This window comes from Schistocerca serialis, chromosome 10 (assembly GCF_023864345.2).
Source record: "Schistocerca serialis cubense isolate TAMUIC-IGC-003099 chromosome 10, iqSchSeri2.2, whole genome shotgun sequence".
NCBI classification, from domain to species: Eukaryota; Metazoa; Arthropoda; class Insecta; order Orthoptera; family Acrididae; genus Schistocerca; species Schistocerca serialis.
The window spans coordinates 110131687-110154078 of NC_064647.1; the positions used below are offsets into that span (position 1 = coordinate 110131687).

General features: G+C 44.3%; 1 protein-coding gene and 1 long non-coding RNA gene across 6 annotated transcripts in view; one reads left to right on the forward strand and one right to left on the reverse strand.

Moving 5' to 3' along the window:
* LOC126424960 (uncharacterized) overlaps positions 1-22392 on the forward strand; it is a 204702-nt gene that overhangs the window by 29130 nt on the left and 153180 nt on the right. For 4 of the 5 annotated variants that reach the window (XM_050087831.1, XM_050087833.1, XM_050087834.1 and 1 more), the window contains exon 2: positions 7799-7996. In XM_050087831.1, the coding sequence (XP_049943788.1) occupies positions 7824-7996 (173 nt within the window). In that variant the 5' untranslated portion in view covers positions 7799-7823. Of the gene's footprint in view, positions 1-7795; positions 7997-22392 lie in introns of all 5 variants that reach the window. The other variant, XM_050087832.1, reaches the window with a different exon arrangement.
* LOC126424961 (uncharacterized) lies at positions 2202-2968 on the reverse strand. Its single transcript, XR_007576238.1, has 3 exons — positions 2842-2968; positions 2573-2683; positions 2202-2394 (listed from the first exon to the last, which is right to left on the reverse strand). It is a non-coding gene; the product is annotated as an uncharacterized LOC126424961 (long non-coding RNA).

A 22392-nucleotide genomic window follows, 5' to 3' on the forward strand; every position in this document is an offset into this window, starting at 1 on the left:
TTTTCCTATTTTGTTTTAATGTACATATACGGCATGTGCAAAAGGCGCCGATTGTCTCTTGGTCTTGTTGTAATCTTTGATCTGCTTTGCAATCCTCAGAAATTCTCTCAGGCAGAAGACATGGAATATTTGTCATTGCCGCTGTAGGAAGAAGATGACTTTTCACAAGGGTGCTTGCTACTTCACAAATAATAATAAAATTTATATTTTAACAATGCTTTAGCACTACAAAGTTATTGTAGTAGGTCTAGGGCAGCAGTTTTTAAATTTTTCCGTCGTGCTCCCCTTCTGAGACGTAACTTATTCCCCCACCCCTTTTTCTTTCCATCCTCAGCACTTCACATTCTTGGCACAAAAACGGCCACAATTTCTACGAGTATTTACTTCTATCCAAATGCTACAATTATCAATTACAATAACAACAATAATAAAATTAGAGGGTGTGCTTCGACTACATCAGCCGTACGCATGCATTTTTTAAAATTATCACACATTTGTATTTTTCAAAGGTGGTGAAAGTTAGTAGTTACAACTGGTTTATGAACTATGTCTGGTATATTTCACTACAATTGTTTTATAAATTAGTTGGTTAATTAAAGTTTAACTGTTTCCAGCTCTGTTGCTTTCAAAGCTTTTAATCACGTCGTACAAATGATGATAAGACAATAGCTAACATTTAAATGCCAATTTAAAAACTTTTATATTCTACAGACGTGCCAACTCTCCCGATTTTTCCTTCTTCCTCCCGATCTCCCGACAGTAAAGACCGATCTCCCGATTTTCAGAGCAGTTTCAATACTTTCCTTATTATTTGAAAATCCTGCGCCTTCGATATATTGCTGGATGACGAGGTATGGCTACTACTTGTCTATGTTAATTTGGTAGATTGGTACGGTGGCTGTCGGGAGCGGCAGTAGCCTTAGCTCTCGCTTCGTATCTACAAGGAAGTAAGGAACTTACCGTTCCCAGTAGTGTTGGTCAGGAAATCGCGTATCTGTTAGAAATCACAGTGACTGAGAAGTCGCAGATATCACAATAACAACTTTCGATTTCAGTCACAGTTGGCAGTCGCAAGTAGTATTTCACATTCAAAGACGTGAGCCATCTATTGGTCTAATTTAGCACTGCTTTCTGCGATTTCCGTGACAAGTCGCAACTAAGAGTTGCAAGTAGCAACTAAAAAGCGCAGTTAACATTCTTTTCCTAGTGCCATCTGTTGACCGACGTACGTACTTCGTTATGAGAGCCTTGTGCCTCACAAGATCGGTGTGCTGTGTGTGCATATGAAGGACTTATTTCATTAGTGGTACAAGTCTATTTTTGTTCATTTTGAGGTACAGAGTCGTAAAGTTAAATGAGCGCTGAAAAATCTGCAGTTGAGATACCAGAAATATTCAAGCATATGGCTTCTTGCTAGAGATGAACCTTTATTTATGTTTGTTTGGATCATTAATTTCAGAAGCATTATAGACAGAAAAGTGGAGGTAATGGACTTGTACCACTATTGAAATAAGCCCTTCACATTATATGACGACATGCCATTCAGCATCAGTTATGGTTGGTCAAACACAGCTGTGACTCTGAAAGTATTATATTAATAAGAAGCAACATTGCCTTTTTCTCCTGAAAATATCAAGTAACGTAACAAATGTGTTTGATTCTGCTTCCAATATGACAGTTTTGCTTAATACTCCACATGCCTACAGGACTTTGCAATGTTAACACAGAGGAACTCAGACATCTGTATAAGTGTAGTGAAATGAAAACAGTATTATTGGGTCATATGAATGCCTCACTTTTGTTCCGACACAGTTCAAGACTCGGGATGAAAGTTTTACACCTGGTGTTCTACATGGCAACTTCACACACAAGAACTTTTTGCCGACACTACTACCACCTACATAAGTAAGCTTTTCCTGTGTTACTTTCAAGTAATGCACTTAAGCTATTCCTGATTTAAATGGAAGATCTGTACTTCCCACTTTCATATCAACAGCCTCAAAATGCATATTGTAGACTTTGGGATATGTTACAGGTCAGTGTCACACCAAGATTGTGGAGAAGAGGAAGGGGGGGGGGGGCGGGGGAGCGGCATGTCACTCTCCAACTAGTGTTTACCAGTAAATAAGTGGCGGAAAATTACGGGTATAGGACGGCTTAAACATGTGGAAAATGAGATTTGCATTATTCACTCACTGTATTTAACATTTATTATTCCTTTAAAATCGCACAACTACTTCAATAAAACACAGTTTAATCACTCATCTGCACAATTATGTCACTTTTAAACTGCAAAATCTTCTAAGAGCTGTCTTGAATCTTCACGAGTCTCTCTCAACAGCCTTGATGTGGATAGATACGTAAAGCAACCAGCAATCAGAGTCAGAACTGTGTCTGCAAAATCACAAGGATTATTAAACAATTTTTGCTGTCACTAATTACAGGTAATGTAATTGACAGAGTAGATTGCTAAAATTTGCTCTAATGAAAGCCACTCAATGGGGTATATTTCACATTAGCAAGAACGATCTCACTGAAGTAATTAAGTCAATCGAAACACTTAGAAACTAACCTCTCGTCTGACGAAAACGGTCTAAAGACGCAGTGGCAATTTCTCCAGATCTGTTGACAATGATATTTTGAGTTATCACTTTACTGAGTGACTAAAATGTAGTTCGCGTACCTGTGAACATAACAATATGTTAGAATTCATTTTATAAACATGAACTATTACGCTACTGTATGGCTACTTACATATTAATTACACTATTAATATTTTCACAGTTGTTTCTTCAATACAAAATTAAAGCCAACGGAAGAACAAACGTAAAACATGCTTACCAGTGACAGGTTTGTTGAGATGCAATTTTCTGTGTGGACAGATGTAACTTTTTCATACAGTGGTAACTCGCAGAAATCGCAGGAGTCACAGAAATCACAGAAGTCGCAGAAATAGCAGGAATCACAGAAGTCGCAGAAATCGCGGAAGTAGGAGGAATCACAGAAGTCGCAGAAATCGCGGAAGTTGCAGAAATCGCAGAAATAGCAGTGGCGGAGGGATACACGACTTAGGTTCCTGAACTGCGACTCTTAACTGCGACAAATCACAGTTAAGAATAACAGATACTGAAAAGTAGCATTCACAGAAATCACTGATATCGGAAAATCGCAGTTTAGCTCATCACTAGTTCCCAACGTTAGGAGACAAATGAATATCTTTCAACTAATGTCAGTTTCCTCCGCTTCTGGTAGCACCAGCGCAATCGTAAAGTTATCGTGGACAAGGAGTAGTCGATAGTTGTTCCAAGCGAAGTGATTAGCATTGTTGTGTCTAAAGGGCAGTGTTGCCAAGTTAGGGGATTTCCCCCTAAATTTAGGGGGAATTAAGCTGCCTAGGGTGAAGTTAGAGAGATAAATGTTTCAGGGGGAAAAATCTTTAGGGTTACTACCCTCCCCTCCGCGCCCCTCTGCTCGACAATTTCATTCTTGACTCCCTTTTACCGCCCCACTACCCCGCTTGTTTACCCGACGGTGTGATAAATTATTTAGGGAATTTGAAGTGCAATATAGGGGGAAACGGTGCGCGAGGGTTGGCATCACTGCTACAAGACCATTGTCTAGAACGTAGGATCATTGTGTTCTCAGTTCTGTTGCACGATTATAATATACGTTAATTTGTTTCCTCGGATTGTAATTCCCAACTGTAGTTCTCTCGAGAGTGTTTCATTTGAATGTGTGTGAATCCAAAGAAACATGGAGAGCTCATCATTCATATTCTTCAGCATGTTGAATGATAAGTTATACAGTCCGAAGGCTCAGGTATGTCCATTATTTAGTATTTACATGTAAATAATAAAGCAAATGTAATTGAATTGTTACAGTTATTGAATTATTGCAACTTTAATCGTCAGGGATGTGTTATACACCTCTAAAATTCTCCTGATTTTTCACTTTTGAAAGTTGGCATGTCTGATATTCAAACTGATCACCCAAAAAGGAAATAAACAAGATAAAAAATGCATATAGTTCAAAATTCGGAAATTTTATGACATATGCACATTTAGTGCGACGTGTACTTGAATTTTTGAAGAAAGCAGATTCAGTCTTGGTTGGATCTTTGAAACAGAAGCTTACAGATGCCATTCCAGCTGCAGTCGAGCAGATGTTTTGTCTTGATTAATGCCATTGCCGGAAATGTTGATTCATACAAGTGAGTTGCTGCGCAGGGCAATAACACGTCCGCGGCCTTCTTGCTAAATTGAGACATTCGTTCCGACGTCTACACCAAAAAAATTTCAAGAGACTTCCATTTAAATTAATTTGGTTTCAGAGTTCTATTAGATCCTCCTGCAAGTGGTCTCTTGATCGTATTGAACGAACTGTGGATCCAGTCGTATTCAGATGAAGGTTCTGGAAATTTGTCTTCGAATTGTTGACGGAGGTTTTCGAGCTGTACTAAGCCCATTCGACTAATTTTCCTTTCATCCAACTAATTTTCCTTCACGAAACAATTCAGTCAAGAAAAAATCTCGCATTTGCTCTTCTCCGTCAGCATTTTTCGAAGTGCATGTATTCTCCTATAAATTAGCACTTCGATTAGAAAGGTAATATTACCATTTCAGTCTTGAAGTGACACGTTAAATCATCCAGTTTCTCGAAACCGTCGGGCAAGTAGCACCCAGGAAGTATAGGGCTGCTGTTCAATAGGAAAAGACGAATAAGTTCATCCTTCAGGGCCATAAAGCGACGAAGAATTTTACCACGAGACAAACAACATACCTTCATGTGCAACAGAAGGGAATCATGAGTGGAACCCATCTCCTCACAAAGAATGGAAAATAGCCTAATGTTTATAGCTCGTGCTTTCACAAGATTTGCAGCACTGACTGTGTATTTCAGCAAATTATTGACATCCGATTGTACTACTTTCGAAGTCAACGCCTCCACGTACATCATGCAATGTGTGATTTTACAGAAGGAGAAACAGCACACGATTGTGGTCACGAACCTAAAAAAAAAAAAAAAATGGTGATATTGGAATTCGATTTTTCATGTCAGTGGCTATTCTATCAATACGACGAACCACGGTTATGACTTGCAGGTGGTATCAAATTCAGAGTGTCGCCAAACCTTTCTCCGTGCACTATTTCGCACATTTTGACGGCTGCGGGAAGAAGTATTTTCTCACAAATAATGGGTGGTGATTTGAATTTTACAATGAAGTAGGATACCTCTAGGGATGCACTTAGCGCTTTCCTGAGAGTTGGTACATGTTTTTTGAGGAATCTGACAGTGTCTTTCAGTTATTGCCCATGATGCTTAAAACATTCGCTGTGTTTACACTGGGATGAAAAAAAAGTCACGGGAAAGCTATATGCACATATGCGAATGACGGTAGAATCGCGTACACAGGGTATAAAGGAGCAGTGCATTGGCAGAAGAGTCATCTGGATACAGCAGATTCACGTGTAAAGGTTTCTGACGTGATTATGAGCGCACGACAGAATTAACAGACTTTGAACGCGGAATGGTAATCTCAGTTAGCGCATGGGACATTGCATCTCGGAAGTCTATGGGGAATTCAATATTCCAAGATCCACAGTGTCAAGAGTGTGCTGAGAATACCACATTTCAGGCATTACCTCTCACCATGGACAACGCAGTGGCCGACGGCCTTCAAAGCGGCTCTAAGCACTATGGGACTTAACATCTGAGGTCATCAGTCCCCAAGACTTAGAACTACGTAAACCTAACTAACCTAAGGACATCACACAGATCCATGCCCGAGGCAGGATTCGAACCTGCGACCGTAGCAGCAGCACGGTTCCGGACTGAAGCGCCTAGAACCGCTCAGCCACTTAATGACCGAGAGCAGCGGCGTTTGTGTAGTTGTCAGTTCCAACAGACAAGCAACACTGCGTGAAATAATGGCAGAAATCAATGTGGGACGAAGGACGGACGTATCCGTCAGGACACTGTAGCGACATTTTGTTTTAATGGGCTATGGCAGCAGACGACTGATTCGGTTGGCTTTGGTAACAGCATGACGTCACCTGCAGCGTCTGCGCTGGGCTTATGAACATATCAGTTGGACCCTAGACGTCTGGGAAATCGTGGCCGGATGAGTCCCGATTTCAGTAGTAAGAGCAGATGGTAGGGTTCGTGTGTAGTGCACACACAATTAAGCCGTGGATCCAAATAATCAACAAGGCACTATGCAACCTGGTGGTGGCTCCATAATGGTGTGGGTTGTGTTTGAATGAAAGGGATAGGTTCTTTGGTCTAAATGAAGCAATCATTGTCTGGAATTGGCTATGTTCGGCTACTTGGAGACCTTTTGTAGCGATCCATAGATTTCATGTTTCTGAATAACGATGAAGTTTTTGTGGATGACAGTGCGCCATATCATTGGTCCACAATTGTTCGTGACTGCTTAGGATACTCTGGACAATTCGAGCAAATGTTTGGCCACCCACATCGGCTGACATGAATACCATCGAGCATTTTGGGACGTAATTGAGAGGTCAGTTCGTACACAAAAACTTGCACAGACAACTCATTCGCAATTATGGACAGCTTAGAGTCAGCATGTCTCAATATTTTTGCAGGGAACTTCCAACGACTTGTTAAATCCATGCCTTGTCGAGTTTCTACACGAGGCCGAGCAAAAGAAGGTCCACCACAATATTATGAGGTACCCCATGACAAGCATCTCTTTAATTTTATAGGCTCCACACAGTCGTTGGCCAAATTCTCCAAACAAAGAGCATATTGTGGTTGTGTCTTATTATTGAAAAGAATGCTGGAAAAGCCTAATGTCAGACAATCAGCTTGATATTTACGCACGTTGTTTTTGCATTTATAACTAACGTTGCTGATAGGAACAGAGAGAGATGGAAAAGAAGAATATACTTTGCATAGTTTGTTAGCATTATACCATGGCAGTCTCAAAAAACTACATCACCTTGCCCAATGGTTTTTTAGTGGGGTGAATCTACACGTTTCAAGTAGCTGCTTTGCTTCTTTTTTTCACGCCAAAGTGAAACACGCAGTTCATATTCATAATTATAAAGCAGCTGAAGAAGTAATCTAAATTGATCTCAAAGAACAACTGCCTCGATTCGGCAGGTTTCTTGAATCAACGTGAGGGGTTGCGGACCTCGAAGGGTGGTTACTTGTGTCCAGAATGTCGGGCAAAATGTTGATAACTAATTACTGACAGATTTTCATTTTGTCCACAGTAGTCTCGATTCTGATACTTAACTTACCAGAGTACCACAACCTCCACGTCTCTTGAACTTCCAGATTCTTTACAGAGAGATGATATACCACTTGGTTCTTCGTCGCTAAGACTTGTTTGGACAACTGCAGCACCTATCTACTATGTCATATGATGCTGCATTGTTGCTGTACACCTCCATCAGCGCAGCTTCGATTGTCGCAGTGTTGTTCCCGTCCAAAAGCAGAGGGCGAATACCTCTCAGTACTCCACTTTATTAATCGACAAGGCTTTTTTTTTTTTAAATTCCTTTAGCGGCCTGTTATGTTACTATGGAGTGGGAATTTCAGTATGTGCCAGGACCGAAAACATGTTCCAGAAAATAAAGAAACAATTACTTAATTTTTCTTTCGAGATGATAATTGGAACTCACTAGTTCTTATACTTTGGCGCACTGCTTCTCCTTTCTAGAGGGAAATGAATAAATGTGGCAGTCTTGTAGCTCAGTATTTGGTTGATAAAAGTTTATAATTTATGGAGACGAAAAAGACCCTTCCCAAGGATATTGTTTTGCAGCAGTGTGTGTGGCGTGTAGCAAGTGACGATGGACTGGCACCTGAGGACTGCTTGGTGTCTGATGGTGGCGGTGTGGTTGTGCAGCAGTGTAGGCCATGCCACTGGCTTCATCTGGAGCTGGAACAAGAACATGAGCAGCGACTGGGGGAGCCAGGACACCCAGATCTACATTCCTGTCATCTCCAAGCCTGGCATCCAGAGGTGAGTCCCAAGCCATAGCCATCTTCTGCAAGAGCTTCAACATTGGGGGGATGCTTATCACTCAGCTGACCGCCATACATAGTTACATACTCACACACAAATGAGAGGAAGCACAAAACAGTACACCATCTCTGACTTTGAGGTCAGCGTGTTGTGAAACCCATACGAGCCAACACTAAACATTGAAGTGTGGAACTGGAAAGGAACCAGATAAGCTACTCAGGAATCTCTGTCTAAACGTTCTGTGTGTGCATGCTCACTGGAACAATGTGATGGGCAAGTAGCCGACTGAGCACATCTTGGCCAGTTTCGCCAGGTGACTGTGTAAGCCAGTACCCCAATGTTCATAGAGAAAGCTTGCCCACTCCTTGTAACAGTTGGCCAGACATGTTTCTGTTGAAATCTTAAACTTGGGATTGTCCAAAGGAGGGGCAGTATCTTGACTCTTAAGACCTTCCTGATGTTATGGCTACTGCAAATTGCCTTTGATGCGTAGGCTCAAGATATGTTTTCGTATGCAGCGGCGCAGCTTAGGATTCCTGCACTATCATCATCATCAATTTCATCTCCACTAATATCATTATTACCATTGTCATACCCATTACCATTGTTGTCACATTATCATTGACACATCACACTATATCATTGTACTTTACTATCATTATTGTGACTGGGATTTGACAAAAGATTGGCTGTGACTCAAGAAAACCGCTGAGGCTATCTGATCAGCTTGGGGTTACCAACAACAGATGTGAACAGAAGACAACGCCGAGGAAATGAACAAGTGCAAATGGCACTGCAAAGAAACAAGTCCAGCAGGTAATCTATACAGAGGCTAAGACATAGAGAAGTGGAAACCAATACGCAACGGTGTGTTGCAGCTAGTGATACATATGCGAGGTGAATATGTCACTGAAAGTGGTGCCACAGAGTGTCACCACTTAAAGTAGTGCTGCGATCACTAATTGCTCAGTTATGGTGGTGATGCACTGTGGCAAGGTAAACCCAGCAGCGCATTATGCTGATGTGTGCGTATGCATCTGTAGCTGCTGCACCTGGCAGCAATTGTCGAGTTTCATGTTCTCTTGTGGGCTTTGAAAGTTGTCTGGAATATATGTCCCCTGAAATGGCCAAGTATGGTTGGATACCTCTCAGCCAATATTTGGGATGTGAACCGTTGATATGGTTCACACCCTGGCAATGAAGCTCGTTGGATGGTGTGGGGAATAAGAAGCATCCAGTGTCACACTGGGTTCCATGTTCTCTTGTGGGGTTTGAAAGTTATCTGGAATATCGGTCACCAGAAATTGCCTGATGCTGGACGCCTTCAAGCCAGCGTTGGGAGGTGAACTGTTGGTATGGTTCATATGCCAGCAATGAAGCTCGTTGGATGATGTGAGGAACCAGAAGCCTGCAGCATCACACTGGGATGTGGTGACACAGGCGTCATTGGCTGTGTCTCTAAAGACTTTGTGGAGACACCAGCCTACATTTTCATGTCTGCAGAAATTGCAGCTAGTGTTCTGTGGAGCGCAAGTTATACGTGTGCTGTTGTAGGACTTGCGAACATGGCGTTTCTAGGCCAAGGTGATCTGCCAGTCGCATTGTAGTCATTAGGTGTGGACAAAGTTAGTGGATGTGATGGCACTCCAAACCATCACATGTCCTCTTTCTCCCCCCCCTTTTCCGCCAAGAGGCTGCTCACATTGCTGTGCCTGGTGGAAATTGCCCAGCATTCTGGGTCTGGGGTTCCCAGGGCATCGGTGCCAGGAGAAAAGGAGAGATTGTGGTTGTCTCCCATGGGGGAGCTCTACAAGGCAGTGGTCATGGATGGAAGTGTTCCTGTATGTGCTTAGGAACAATGTGAATGCAGCTATGGTAGTGGCTGTTCCCATTGCTTTCAACAATTGTTATTTAAATGTCCACACCATACACTGTGGTTTGCCATTGGAGGATGGATGAGATGGCGGACTAAAAGGTGTTTTATGCCATCTGAAGTGCAGAATTGTTCGCAATCTGTCACTGTGAACTGGAGCATGTTCTCTGATACTGTAGTTTGGAGGAAGGTCTTCAGTGGTCAGAATCTGGATGAGCCCATTAATTACACAGTCCGTTTGGTGGTCGCCATGCTGACTGTATAGCGGTAATTAGAGCAAGTGTCTGTGACTATAAATCACAGAGAGCCCAGAAGCTGGCCAACAGAACCCAAATGAATGTGATCCCAGGGGAGATAGGGATTGAACAGGGAGCCTGGTGATGTGACCTGATGCTGGGCACAAGTGGAACAGCAGCACACGTGGTGTCTACGTCATTGCTGAAACCAGGTAAATGTGTTGCTGCAAGAGAGTTTTAATCCGTGACATTTCCCTTTTCCCACCATGGGGTAGTTGTAAAACCTGAGGCCCTAGAGCTCCTTTGAGAGGACATCATTCATGACTGATATACAGTGGTAGTGCAAGCCCAGGTGCAGAGCTTCGAACTAGTGTTCTTTGAAAAGTACATGGCCAACCGATGGAGGTCATGGTGGATAACTTTCCATAAGACAGGATTGCAGCACCTGTCCACAGCAATTCGTGCAACCACAATGGGAAACCCATCCAGCGTTTGTCTCTGTTCTCTATCTATATAGAAACATAAGGTTTCCTATAAATTTCCTTTACTTTATGTCTATGGTCACAAATTTTCTGTCACCAGACTACCGCTTTCGGTCTATAATGACCTTCTTCAGATCTGTTTTATAAAAACGTGTCCTAATGTACTGCAGCCATAGTGGCATGTTTTATAAAACAGATATGAAGGTGGACATTATAGACCAAAAGCGGTAGTCTGATGACAAAAAATTTGTGACCATAGACATAAAGGAAATTTATTCTATATTCGGCTCATTGTTTTATTCCTGACCATGTCGCAACTTGTGAAATAGGGTTTCCTGCTGGTCAGAGGGTGGATCTGGTCTCACAGGTGGTGAAATAGAGCTTCAGTATTTGTGTGTTGCGCTGTGGGCTCGCATTTAATGGTATAACACCGTGAAGTTTGGGGGAAAGTGACCAACACTGAAGCTGTTTTGCTGTCTGTTCTGCAAGACTGGAGCGTAGCCTGATTAGTTCTACCATCGGTTTGTGGTCTGTAATTAAAGTTAACGTAGCTCCGAACAGGTAAACATGTAACTTCTTAACTGCAAAGACAGTCGCTAAAGCTTCTTCTTCTATATGTGAGTAGTTATTGTGCTTAGGTGTCAGCATCTTTGACGAATAGTCAATCTTCCTATACACCAACATTGCATCAGTGCTGTATGGGGAGGCACCTGTGGCGAGAACGAGTGGATGCGATTGTGAAAAGGGTTAAGGCAATGTGATAAGCACAGCATTTGCTTCATTCTTCCGCAACTCGCTTATCTGATGCATGATAAGGGTTGCCTGAGGTAGTAACTTAAAATAATAATTCACCTTTCCAGAAAAAGCTTACACCTCCTACAAGTTTTGGGGATGAGCTGGAGAGTCAATAGGTGCGACATCGTGATAAGTGGGTTGGACCCTTCCGTTGATGAGCAAATGTTTGAGGTATTCCACTTGCTCCAGGAAAAACCGGCGTCTGCTAAGCATCACTTCACTCTGCGTCACATAATGTTGTAAATATGCTCCAAAGGTTTTGCTGGCGACTCTGATACTTAGCATCCATGACAATTGAGCCATCGAGATAACTGGTGCAAGTAGATACTGACCTTGACAGCTGTTCCAGGAATTACTGAAAGATTACTGGAGCACTTGTATTTGTACAAAGCGAAGGGAGTGTTGATAACAATGACTCCTTGCGACTCCTCATCCGGTGGGATCTGCCTTCTCTGCTCACAAGTTTTGTGAGGAGCTCTTCTGGAAGTGGAACAGGATACGTATCTACTTGTGTTTGGGCATTGATTGTTGATTTGAAGTCGTTGTATAGCCAGAGGGAGCTGTTAGGTTTTGTTACCACTATCACTCGTGTGGTCCAACCGCTGGTTTTATTTGGTTCAGTCTCCTCAAGACTCATGGTGTCGATCAAGTGACTGCTCAATGGCAGTCCATAAGTGGACTGCATTGGGCCATACTCAGCAGGGTCCAGGCAACACATCTGGATGCAAGGAGATGTGAACCTGGAAATCTGTGGTGCACTTCATGCCACGTATAAAAGTGGCACAAAAGTCATAGAGTTATTGGAAGGGAACTGTCTCACAGACGACCTGAACCTCACCCTTGGAAAATCCAAACAACGGGAAGGTGCCCAGACCGAAAACGTTTCCGACTGAGTGACTAGCCAAGTGATCTTTTCGTCGAGTATGTTGACCATTAATTGATCCCAGAGGAAATTGAACCGTCACTTTACACTAACAAGGGTGGGGCTAATTCTGGGGAGCTTAAGCGGCATAGGTTTGGAGGTTCACCAAGGAAACAACAGTTCCTGTGTTCATCTAGAGACAGACATCTTTGCTTGCAGTTAAGACATTGGTAAACAACTTTATAACAAAAGCATCGTACGGGGCTATTACTGCCCAAAGTTCATGCACTGTTCTTTGACACTTGTGGAGAACTGGGTACGATTATTGGGAGACGTCCATTTTTTCTGCAGTGGGTGCAGTGTGCCCAGCAACCCAGACGCTTACACACACAGGTGTGCTGTGAAGCAGTCTGGGCATGCCCTGCTTCCCACATCAGTCATATGTGATATATTGTTCAAAGGCTATTGACATATCTGAAGCTGATGGATCATGATGCTGCCGTCTGGTAAATGGTTTACAAGAAATTTGTGTTCTTGGGGCGCAATGGGATGTCTGGACTACTGTCACCTGTGCTCAAACCATGAGGTGCTCATTTGCTGCCTGCACGATTTAAAAAAAAAAATGCGGTGATTGTGAAAATATCGTCCAATGATGGTTTGTGTAGCTGGGGACTGACGTGTGTTCTTCTGGATTACAAGCTAGATGGACCACTACATCTCGAAATAAAGTCTGTGTATGAGGTTTTGCATCCGGGAATGTGAGAGCTACTGGATTTAAGAGAGGAACCAACTTCTTCAACAAGGCAAACGTCTCCAGGGAAGCGCAAGAAAGGAAGCGTGACTATTGGGGAGCGTCATCAGTGACCTGAATGGCGAAGAAATGGTGTTTCACCCACTGTAGAGGCGTGTTCCGATACTCTTTGGCCTCTTTAAAAGGTGGAAACGCAGGTAGACAGCTCTGTGCCTAGAAAGTGACTACTGCTGTTGTTAGTTGGGTACTGTTAATCTGCAGGTGATACTTCAAAAGCTGAATATCTTGATGGAGCTAGTTAGTTTGCTGCTGCTGCTGCTGTTGTTGTTGTTGTTGCTGCTGCTGCTGCTACTGCTGTTGAAACTTCTGTTGGAACTGCCGTTGGAACTGCTGCTGTAGAAGTGGCTGTTGTTGTTCCAAGAGTTCCATGCGTTTTGAGTCCATAGAATGCTGCTAACCTTTTACTTCGTCGCCAATTATTGTGACCGGTATATGACTAAAGACTGGGGATGACTCGAGGAACCAGCTGAGGATGACTTACCAGCCTGGTGCTTCCGACAGTAGATTACGGAGTGGAGCGGAAGAAACCAGCAAGCAAATGGACAAGTAAAGGTGGCACTAGAAACAAACAAGTCCAGCGAGTAATCTATAGAGGAGCCAAGACGTAGGGAAGCAGAAACCAATGAAAATAGTTGCGTTATGGCTATCAATACAAATGCAGTGCAAATACACCACTGGAAGCAGTACAGGCAGGCATACGTCATCTGGTCTGGACAGTAAATCTACAACGAGCTTATCATAGTATCAACCCTAGGTCATAGCCGACTGCAGTCATGAGATGATACACATGGTTTGGCATCTTGTGTGTTTGGTGTTGCACTGGGTGCAAGTCTGATCTACGTATAATTCAACGTCAGAAGGTATTGCCTACCATCGAAGCAGCGTCACTGGCCTCTTATACTTGTCGTGGTCGTTGGTCCCTCTCTAGTTGGTGGATGAGGGGGTTCTGAAAGAGTCAGGGCTTGGTGTACAGTCTTGTCGCCTCATGTTGGCACCTTTCAAGCACATAGGGCTCGACAGACGTGTTATGGAGGTAGTGCACTGGGAAGTTGTAGGGCACATGGAACACTTCATGCAGGATTTTTTCTGGAGGGCACATAGACGCTTGATGTGGCTAGCAGCTGCATTTCCTCACACCTTACTGGTGTATTTCACGATGGGCCGAATACTCAGCCTGTCGATACAGAGACCACAACTTACTGACAGAGGAGACCTCTCGTTTAGCAGCCAATAGAGCATGTCAAGCCGCTGTATTGTTTGCTTAAGCACATGAATAATTTACTCCTTCCATCTGAGATTCTGACGTAAGAAGGCCCTTAGATATTTCGAGGATCTGATCCATTCAATTGGATGCCCAAAGGGCACAACACTGGCAACCACTGGTGGACGACACTTGGTCGGACTCGTGCCTTGGCTTTTGACCACACTGAAACCAGCACTCTAGCTCATAGCCCATTCTTCAAGCTGGTGCAAGAACTTGCAGTCAATGATGCACAGCAACTAGCCATGTACTGCGTGTATCATTAGAGTACACGGCGTTGACGACTTGCGGCGACTTTGGGAAGTCTGCTATATTCAGCACCACACCTAAAATGGAGCCCTGCGGCACCCCGGCATAAATTTCTGTTTGGTAAACATCCCCTATGCAGCACGGACAATGAATGTGTTGTGGTAAAGACAAATGCACTGAAAGTGAGGCCACTTATAGCACTGCTGTGAGCATTAACTGGCCAGTGAGGGGTGTGTGGCGCTACGGCAAGGTGGGACTAGCACTGCGACAAGGCAGTGTGCCCACTTATGCGTGTCACCTAGCAATGATTGTAGAGTTCCATGCTCTCCTACAGACTTTAAGTCACCCCACTGGTGTAAGAGAAGTATTCTCCTCAGCTCCTTGCAGTAGATGCTGACAAAGAATTCACCAGTGTATGATCATATCTCGATGTCCAACAATTGTTTTTGTCACCAGGAACAGAATCATTATCATCTGCTTTTTGACATCTGCTGCGAGCTAAAATCCTCCTCCAGATTTCTCTGCATTATGGTCTTCAGTTGTACTCACACGTAAGGCCATTTCATGTTTTCTAATGTGTGGGGTGGAGCGTATGTCGAATACCAACAGTGTTTTCAGCCTTTCGTGTTCCATCTGCCCATACCACATGAGAGAAAGGACTGTCATTAAGGCTCCGAATGAACTCTAATTTCCTTGACATTTTTCAATCATGGTCATTTTGTGAAGCATGTGGAACTAACATCTTGCCTCACCCTTCATGGAGTGTAGGCACCCATAATCACTTGTCATAGTGTCTGAATTATGTAACTCATAGTATCTTAAATATAAACCATCTTTTGTGGCTACCGAACTGGATATCTAACTTGCTGTTTCTTAATGTTCATATTTGAAGTGTGCATCTCATTGCTGCAAATTGTCTCCATCTGAAAGAAAGTCTGGGCTATTCCTATGTTAGGAGCAACTTGTCACATCAATAAAATCTAATAAATGATGTGGCCAAAATGAAAATGTACTTAATAACTTATTAATATGCACCACAAAGTTGGCATTAACAGTGAACCTTCATTGCTTATATAGCTTTTACCAGTCAAAATTTGAATTCATTCATTATTTCAAACAGTAATTTTGAAGTTTGCAAATAAAAATCTCATTAAGTTTTTCAAAACAGATTACAACATTTTGATCTACAATTTGTTACACTCTATCCAGAATAATAAACATACTGAAATATTACAGTTATCATTGCCAAATTACATGAAACTCCTGGTGGATCGCGCTCTAGTTTCAACAGAGCGCGATCCGCTGGAAAACTCAGCTTATGGGCCGCCATTGCGGTTTCCTGCCACGCCCATCGAGCTTCCGGTCATGAGCAGGATGTGCGACGTATGGCGCTGGTGTTATCAGTACATGCAGGCAGCTACTGCTTGTTTGCTGGACTTGTATTGCTGCTATATAACGAAGCTGCTGCATTTTAATTAACATGAGGCAACTGCATGTTTTACACAGCCATGCTTCCTTTTTATTCATTAATAATTATTATAATTAATCTCTCGTTATTTGTGCAGGAGTTCCGACTCCTGGGGAGTTGGGTTGGTTTATTTTCTTATCTATTAAATACTACTACACATTGATCTTGCCAAAAGTTTGCAATTAAAAATCTCATTAGTTTTTCAAAACAGATTACAACATTTTGATCTACAATTTGCTACACTCTATCCAGAATAATAAACATACTGAAATATTACAGTTATCATTGCAAATTACATGAAACACTTTTCTACAATAATGTTGGATTTAGACATCTTAACAACTTTTTAAATACAGGTTTGATTTTGATATTTACATGAACCTTCCATCCTTAAATTTAGCTGAACAGTAGTTACAATTGTGTGAAAGTTATTTTATGTGTTCAAAGTGACCCCCATTGGCAGCCAAATAACATCGATGCTGTTGACCTGTTTACCGAACTAGGGCTGTCTATGTTGCCGGTGCGATAGCCGCACAGGATGCCTCAATGCTTTCTTGTAGCTCATTCAGTGTAGTTGGCTTCTGTTGATAAACTTAACTTTTAAGGTGCCTCATAGGTAGAAGTCAAGAGGTGTAAGGTCTGTAGACTGCAGTGGGCAGTCAACAGATTCTGTTTGAACTATCTGTTGTACACTTAGATTTTCAACCAAGTAGGCTCTGACCTCTGGTTTAGAGGTGGAGTACCATCTTGTTGTAGGTAAAATCTTTCATTCCCAAACACCTCTCGGATGGCAGGTAAAATCGATGTTAGCAGCCCATGAAAATACATCTCACCAGTAACAGCACCTTCAAAGAAGAATGGGCCAATCAAACTGTGCATTTACAGACCACAGCAGACATTAACACCCGGTAAATTAACATGTTTGCCCATGTGAGTGTGAGGATTTTCAGGAGCCCAGTACATGCAGTTGTGATGTGTTACTGCACCATTCAGATTGAATTGCACCTCGCCAACAGATAACCGTCTCTGCAAACTGTTCACCCTTCACAAAACATGCATTCAACTCCATTCTTTAACCTGGGTCGTCCTTGTTCTTTGTCTGCAGCAATCCTGAAATGTACACTTTCCTCTTTGCAGCCTTCAGAATTTGTTACACACTTTCATGTACACCCTGCTTCTCAGATTTTTGAGGTGACCTAATAAAATGTTGCAACACAGCTACGGACCTTTCCTTGTACACATTCTGATCAGTGCTGTTGGATTCATATTTATTACAAATATGATAAATTGTTGTATGAGTTGGTGGTTGAGTTCTGTAAACATTACGCCATTACCATTGTCCCTCCCTCATGTTTTCGTACTTCCAGTACCACTTCAAAACAGCCTTGCGTTGCTCAGATGACAATCTTACTTCCTTCAGTGCTGCACTGTCATGTGCTGGAAAACGAGTGCCAAGAACTGGTGAGGAAACAATGTATGTTGTTACTGTGCAAAATTGCAACAGTATGCCATTTGTTCCAAAGATATTAACTATCAAAGAGTATTTACATTTTTCTGAACTCCTGTGTGTCTATGCTATTAATCCTATTTTGTAACTGTTCCAGTACGATAAGCAAGCAAAACTCAAAAATCAGTCAACGAGTGTTTTGTAAGCAACTTCTTTTATGGGTGAGTTGTATTTTCTTAGGTTTCAGCTGGTAACCCAAAAACATTTCATCAATAGTTTTATAAGGTAATTCCACTTGATGCTGGCGATGCTTCTTTCTACATTCATCTCTTACATCTGTATCTTTGTTGATGCAAGAGCTAAGAGGATTAATGATACATGAAAATTACATACCACCATATGTAGAAAACTTCATTTTGCTGTCTGGAACCATTCATTGAAATCGCTTTTTATATAGTGAACAGCACACCCCTAGTTTTACAGTCACTAAGGGTGTGAATGATGGTACCTTTACAAATGACGATGTTGCCTTTTTGAACATGGCGTATTGAGTTCTATCTGCTAGAAAGTCCTGGATACAATTGCAGAGATGGCCTGTCTTCCATGAATTCTGTATTTTATTCACTAAGCAATGGTGGGAACAGTATCAAATGCCTTTGGGATGCAAACAACACATTTACCTGTGTGCCATATCTGCTCAGCCTTCTGAATGTTATGGGCAAACACAATGAACTGAGAAGCCCCCCTGCGGGTCCGGGGATTAGAATAGGCCCGAGGTATTCCTGCCTGTCGTAAGAGGCAACTAAAAGGAGTCCCTCCCCCTCAAGGGGGTAGTTAGCGCCTGCATCCGGAGACGGACGGTTCCACGACCTCTATTTGCGGTCATTTTGCTTTTTCACTTCTCGTTTCTTCCTTCCTTTGGTTGGTTCTTTTCTTTGCTCTTCTCCACCTCACTGTCTTCCTTACTCTTTCCCCTGCAAAATCTCCTTGCCTTCTCATTGCCTTCTTCTCCTTGCCTTCTCATTGCCTTCTTCTCCTTGCCTTCTCATTGCCTTCTTCTCCTTGCCTTCTCATTGCCTTCTTCTCCTTGCCTTCTCTGGTCTCCGCCTCGGCGTTTGAGACAGTCTGTCCTCTCTCTCTCTCTCTCCCTCCTTTTTCCTCTTCTTCCTTCCTCCCTGTGCGCGCCTGAAGGCCGACCCACGCGTTCGCACGCGTAGCCGGTGACGGGGTAACGCGTAATTCCCCGCCCTGGGTAGACATGTAAGGCACGCGCGTACCCGCTGGTAAAGGCCAGGCCCGGGGAGGGGTGATTGCCTGAGCTGATACCTTCTGACCATGCCGATTGGTCCCTCCGTCTGTTTCTCGGGAGGTGTGACCTGAGGTGTAAACATTCCTCTGTCAACCCTTTCGTTATCCAGAAGGGCGTAGATGCCACAGCCGGATCTGTCAAATCTTGTACCAAGTTGCGTAACGGTACCTTATTACTCGAAACTGAGAGCGCCTTTCAGGCACAAAAACTGCTTCGGGCCACACTCCTGTACACGTTCCCTGTCCGGGTGGAGGCTCACCGAACTTTGAATTCGTCTCGTGGTGTGGTCTATACTAGCTCCCTCGACGGCTTGACTGACGAAGAGATTCAATCTTTCCTCGCTGAGCAGGGCGTGACGGCTGTCCATAGGGTTATGAAAAAGGTCAACAATGACCTTGTACCGACCCGGACACTTTTCTTAACCTTTGATTGTGTTAAGCTGCCATCGCGCATCAAGGCGGGCTACGAGGTTATTTCTGTTCGCCCCTATGTCCCGACACCTACGCGCTGCTACCAGTGTCAGCGTTTCAATTACACTCGACAGTCTTGTTCCAATGCGGCTAAATGTGTCACTTGTGGCAGGGATGCCCATGAGGGTGACTGTCCACCTCCGTCTCCTCGTTGTGTGAACTGTCAGGGTGACCATGCCGCATCCTCCCGCGACTGTCCTGTCTATAAGGAAGAACGCTGTATCCAAGAAATTCGGGTCAAAGAGAAAGTGTCCACCTCGGCTGTTCGCAAGCTATTGGCTAGTAGGAAGCCAATGCTGCTCCCAGCGGGGAAATACAGTACTGTCCTCGCCTCTCCTCGGACTACCAGGGAGGTGGCAACCCAGACATGCGATCTGACCTTCAGCACCACGGTTGTCCGTTCGGCCAGTGCTAAGATCGCCCGGTCGACGTCTCCTCTTCCTCCCGTCACCCCTCAGACACAAGCACCTTCATCAGCTTCTGCCAAGACGAAGACCCAGAAGTCAGATGCACGGGCCTTTAAGAAGGAACCGTCCCGTGCAGACTTCCTACGTACCTCGACCTCCCAGCCTTCGACCGGTACTTCCACCAAACGTCCTTCCAAGAAGGCTCCTAGGAAGCACAGTTCTCCTTCTCCGCCACGGCGCATTTCTTCTCCTGCGCCACCCAGCGGTTGCCGCCCCAGGCCATCATCCATTTCGCCTGGCCGCACCGCTGGTAGCCGAACATCTGGCCGTTCACCGGCGGAGGAAGCTCCCCCTCCCAGCCATCTTACCAAGATGGCCGATGAACCTATAGACCCAATGGACGATGACTGTCCGCCTACTGATAGCGGCGGCAGTGCTCGCTCGAAGCCAGGCCCTCAGCGGCCTTCGAGGTGACCCCTTCTTTCATCTTCCTTTTTTTTCTTACGATGGCACTTATTCACTGGAATATTCGCAGCATTCGCTCCAACCGAGAGGACTTGAAGTTGCTGCTCCGCTTGCACCGTCCGCTCGTCGTAGCCCTCCAGGAAACGAAGCTACGCCCATGCGATCAAATTGCCTTGGCACATTATACCTCTGTGCGTTTTGACCTACCCCCTGTGGTAGGTATCCCAGCTCATGGAGGGGTTATGTTGCTGGTCCGGGATAATATTTACTACGATCCCATCACGTTGCACACCGGCCTGCAGGCAGTTGCCATCCGCATTAGTCTCCCCACTTTTACATTTTCCATTTGTACCGTTTACACTCCATCGTCGTCTGCCGTTACCAGGGCAGACACGATGCAACTTATTGCTCAGCTACCTGCACCATTTTTGTTAACTGGAGACTTCAATCCCCACCATCCCCTTTGGGGCTCTCCAGCATCCTGCCCAAGGGGCTCCCTGTTAGCAGACCTTTTCAATCATCTCAATCTTGTCTGCCTCAATACTGGCGCCCCTACTTTTCTTTCGGACGTGAAAGTTATAATGCCCCATTCACCATGCGGGAACTCGAAAACGCACTTGGCCGATCACGGTCCTCTGCTCCAGGGCCTGATTCTATTCATATTCAGATGCTTAAGAACCTTTCTCCTGCGGGTAAAGGTTTTCTTCTTCGTACTTACAATCGCATCTGGATTGAGGGACATGTTCCCGCATGCTGGCGCGAGTCTATTGTTGTCCCGATTCCTAAGCCGGGGAAGGACAAGCACTTGCCTTCCAGTTATCGACCCATCTCGCTTACCAGCTGTGTCTGTAAAGTGATGGAGCGAATGGTTAACTCTCGATTGGTTTGGCTGCTCGAGTCTCGACGCCTACTTACCAATGTACAATGTGGATTTCGTAGGCGCCGCTCTGCTGTTGACCATCTGGTTACCTTGTCGACCTTCATTATGAATAACTTCTTGCGGAAGCGCCCGACCTCGGCTGTGTTCTTTGATTTGGAGAAGGCTTACGACACCTGTTGGAGGGCGGGCATTCTCTGCACCATGCATACATGGGGCCTTCGTGGTCGCCTCCCTCTTTTTATTCGTTCCTTTTTAATGCATCGACAGTTCAGGGTACGTGTGGGTTCTGTCCTGTCAGACACCTTTCGCCAGGAGAATGGGGTGCCACAGGGCTCAGTTTTGAGCGTCGCTCTCTTCGCCATAGCGATCAATCCAATAACGAATTGCCTCCCAGCTGATGTATCAGGCTCCCTTTTCGTGGACGATTTTACCATCTATTGCAGCGCGCAGCGTACGTGTTTCCTGGAGCACTGTCTTCAGCGTTCTCTTGACCGTCTTTACTCCAATGGCTTCCGTTTTTCTGCCGAGAAGATGGTCTGTATTAACTTCTGGCGCTACAAAAAGTTTCTCCCACTGTCCTTACGACTCGGTCCCGTTGCTCTCCCATTCTTGGAGACAACAAAATTTTTAGGTCTTACATTTGACAGGAAAGTTAGTTGGTCTCCACATGTGTCATATTTGGCTGCCCGTTGTACCCGTTCTCTAAATGTCCTCCGTGTTCTCAGTGATATGTCGTGCGGAGCAGATCGAACCGGCCTACTTCGCCTATATCGGTCGATCGTCCGCTCCAAGCTGGATTATGGAAGTTTCGTATACTCCTCTGCACGGCCATCCATCTTACGCCGCCTTAACTCCATACAACATCGGGGTTTACGACTTGCGATCGGAGCGTTTTATACTAGTCCCGTCGAGAGTCTTCATGCTGACGCTGGTGAGTTGCCACTCACTACCGGCGCGATATACTGCTTTGTCGGTATGCCTGTCGGCTACTGGCAATGCCCGACCACCCGTGTTATCGTTCCTTTTTTGATGACTCTCTCGACAGTCAATACGGGTTGTATGTATCTGCCCTGCTACCCCCTGGAGTTCGCTTTCGTCACCTCCTTCAACACCTTAATTTTTCACTCCCTGCAACCTTTCAAGTGGGCGAGAGCCACACGCCACCTTGGCTCCAGGCTCAGGTTCGCGTCCACCTTGACCTCTGCTCGCTCCCCCGGTTCAGTCTACCACTCCCATTTTGTCGAACTTCGTTCGAAGTTCATTAATATGACCTTCATTTATACAGATGGCTCTAAGACCAATGACGGGGTCGGGTGTTCTTTTATTGTCAGGGCACAAAGTTTCCAATACTGGCTCCATGGCCATTGTTCGGTCTTCA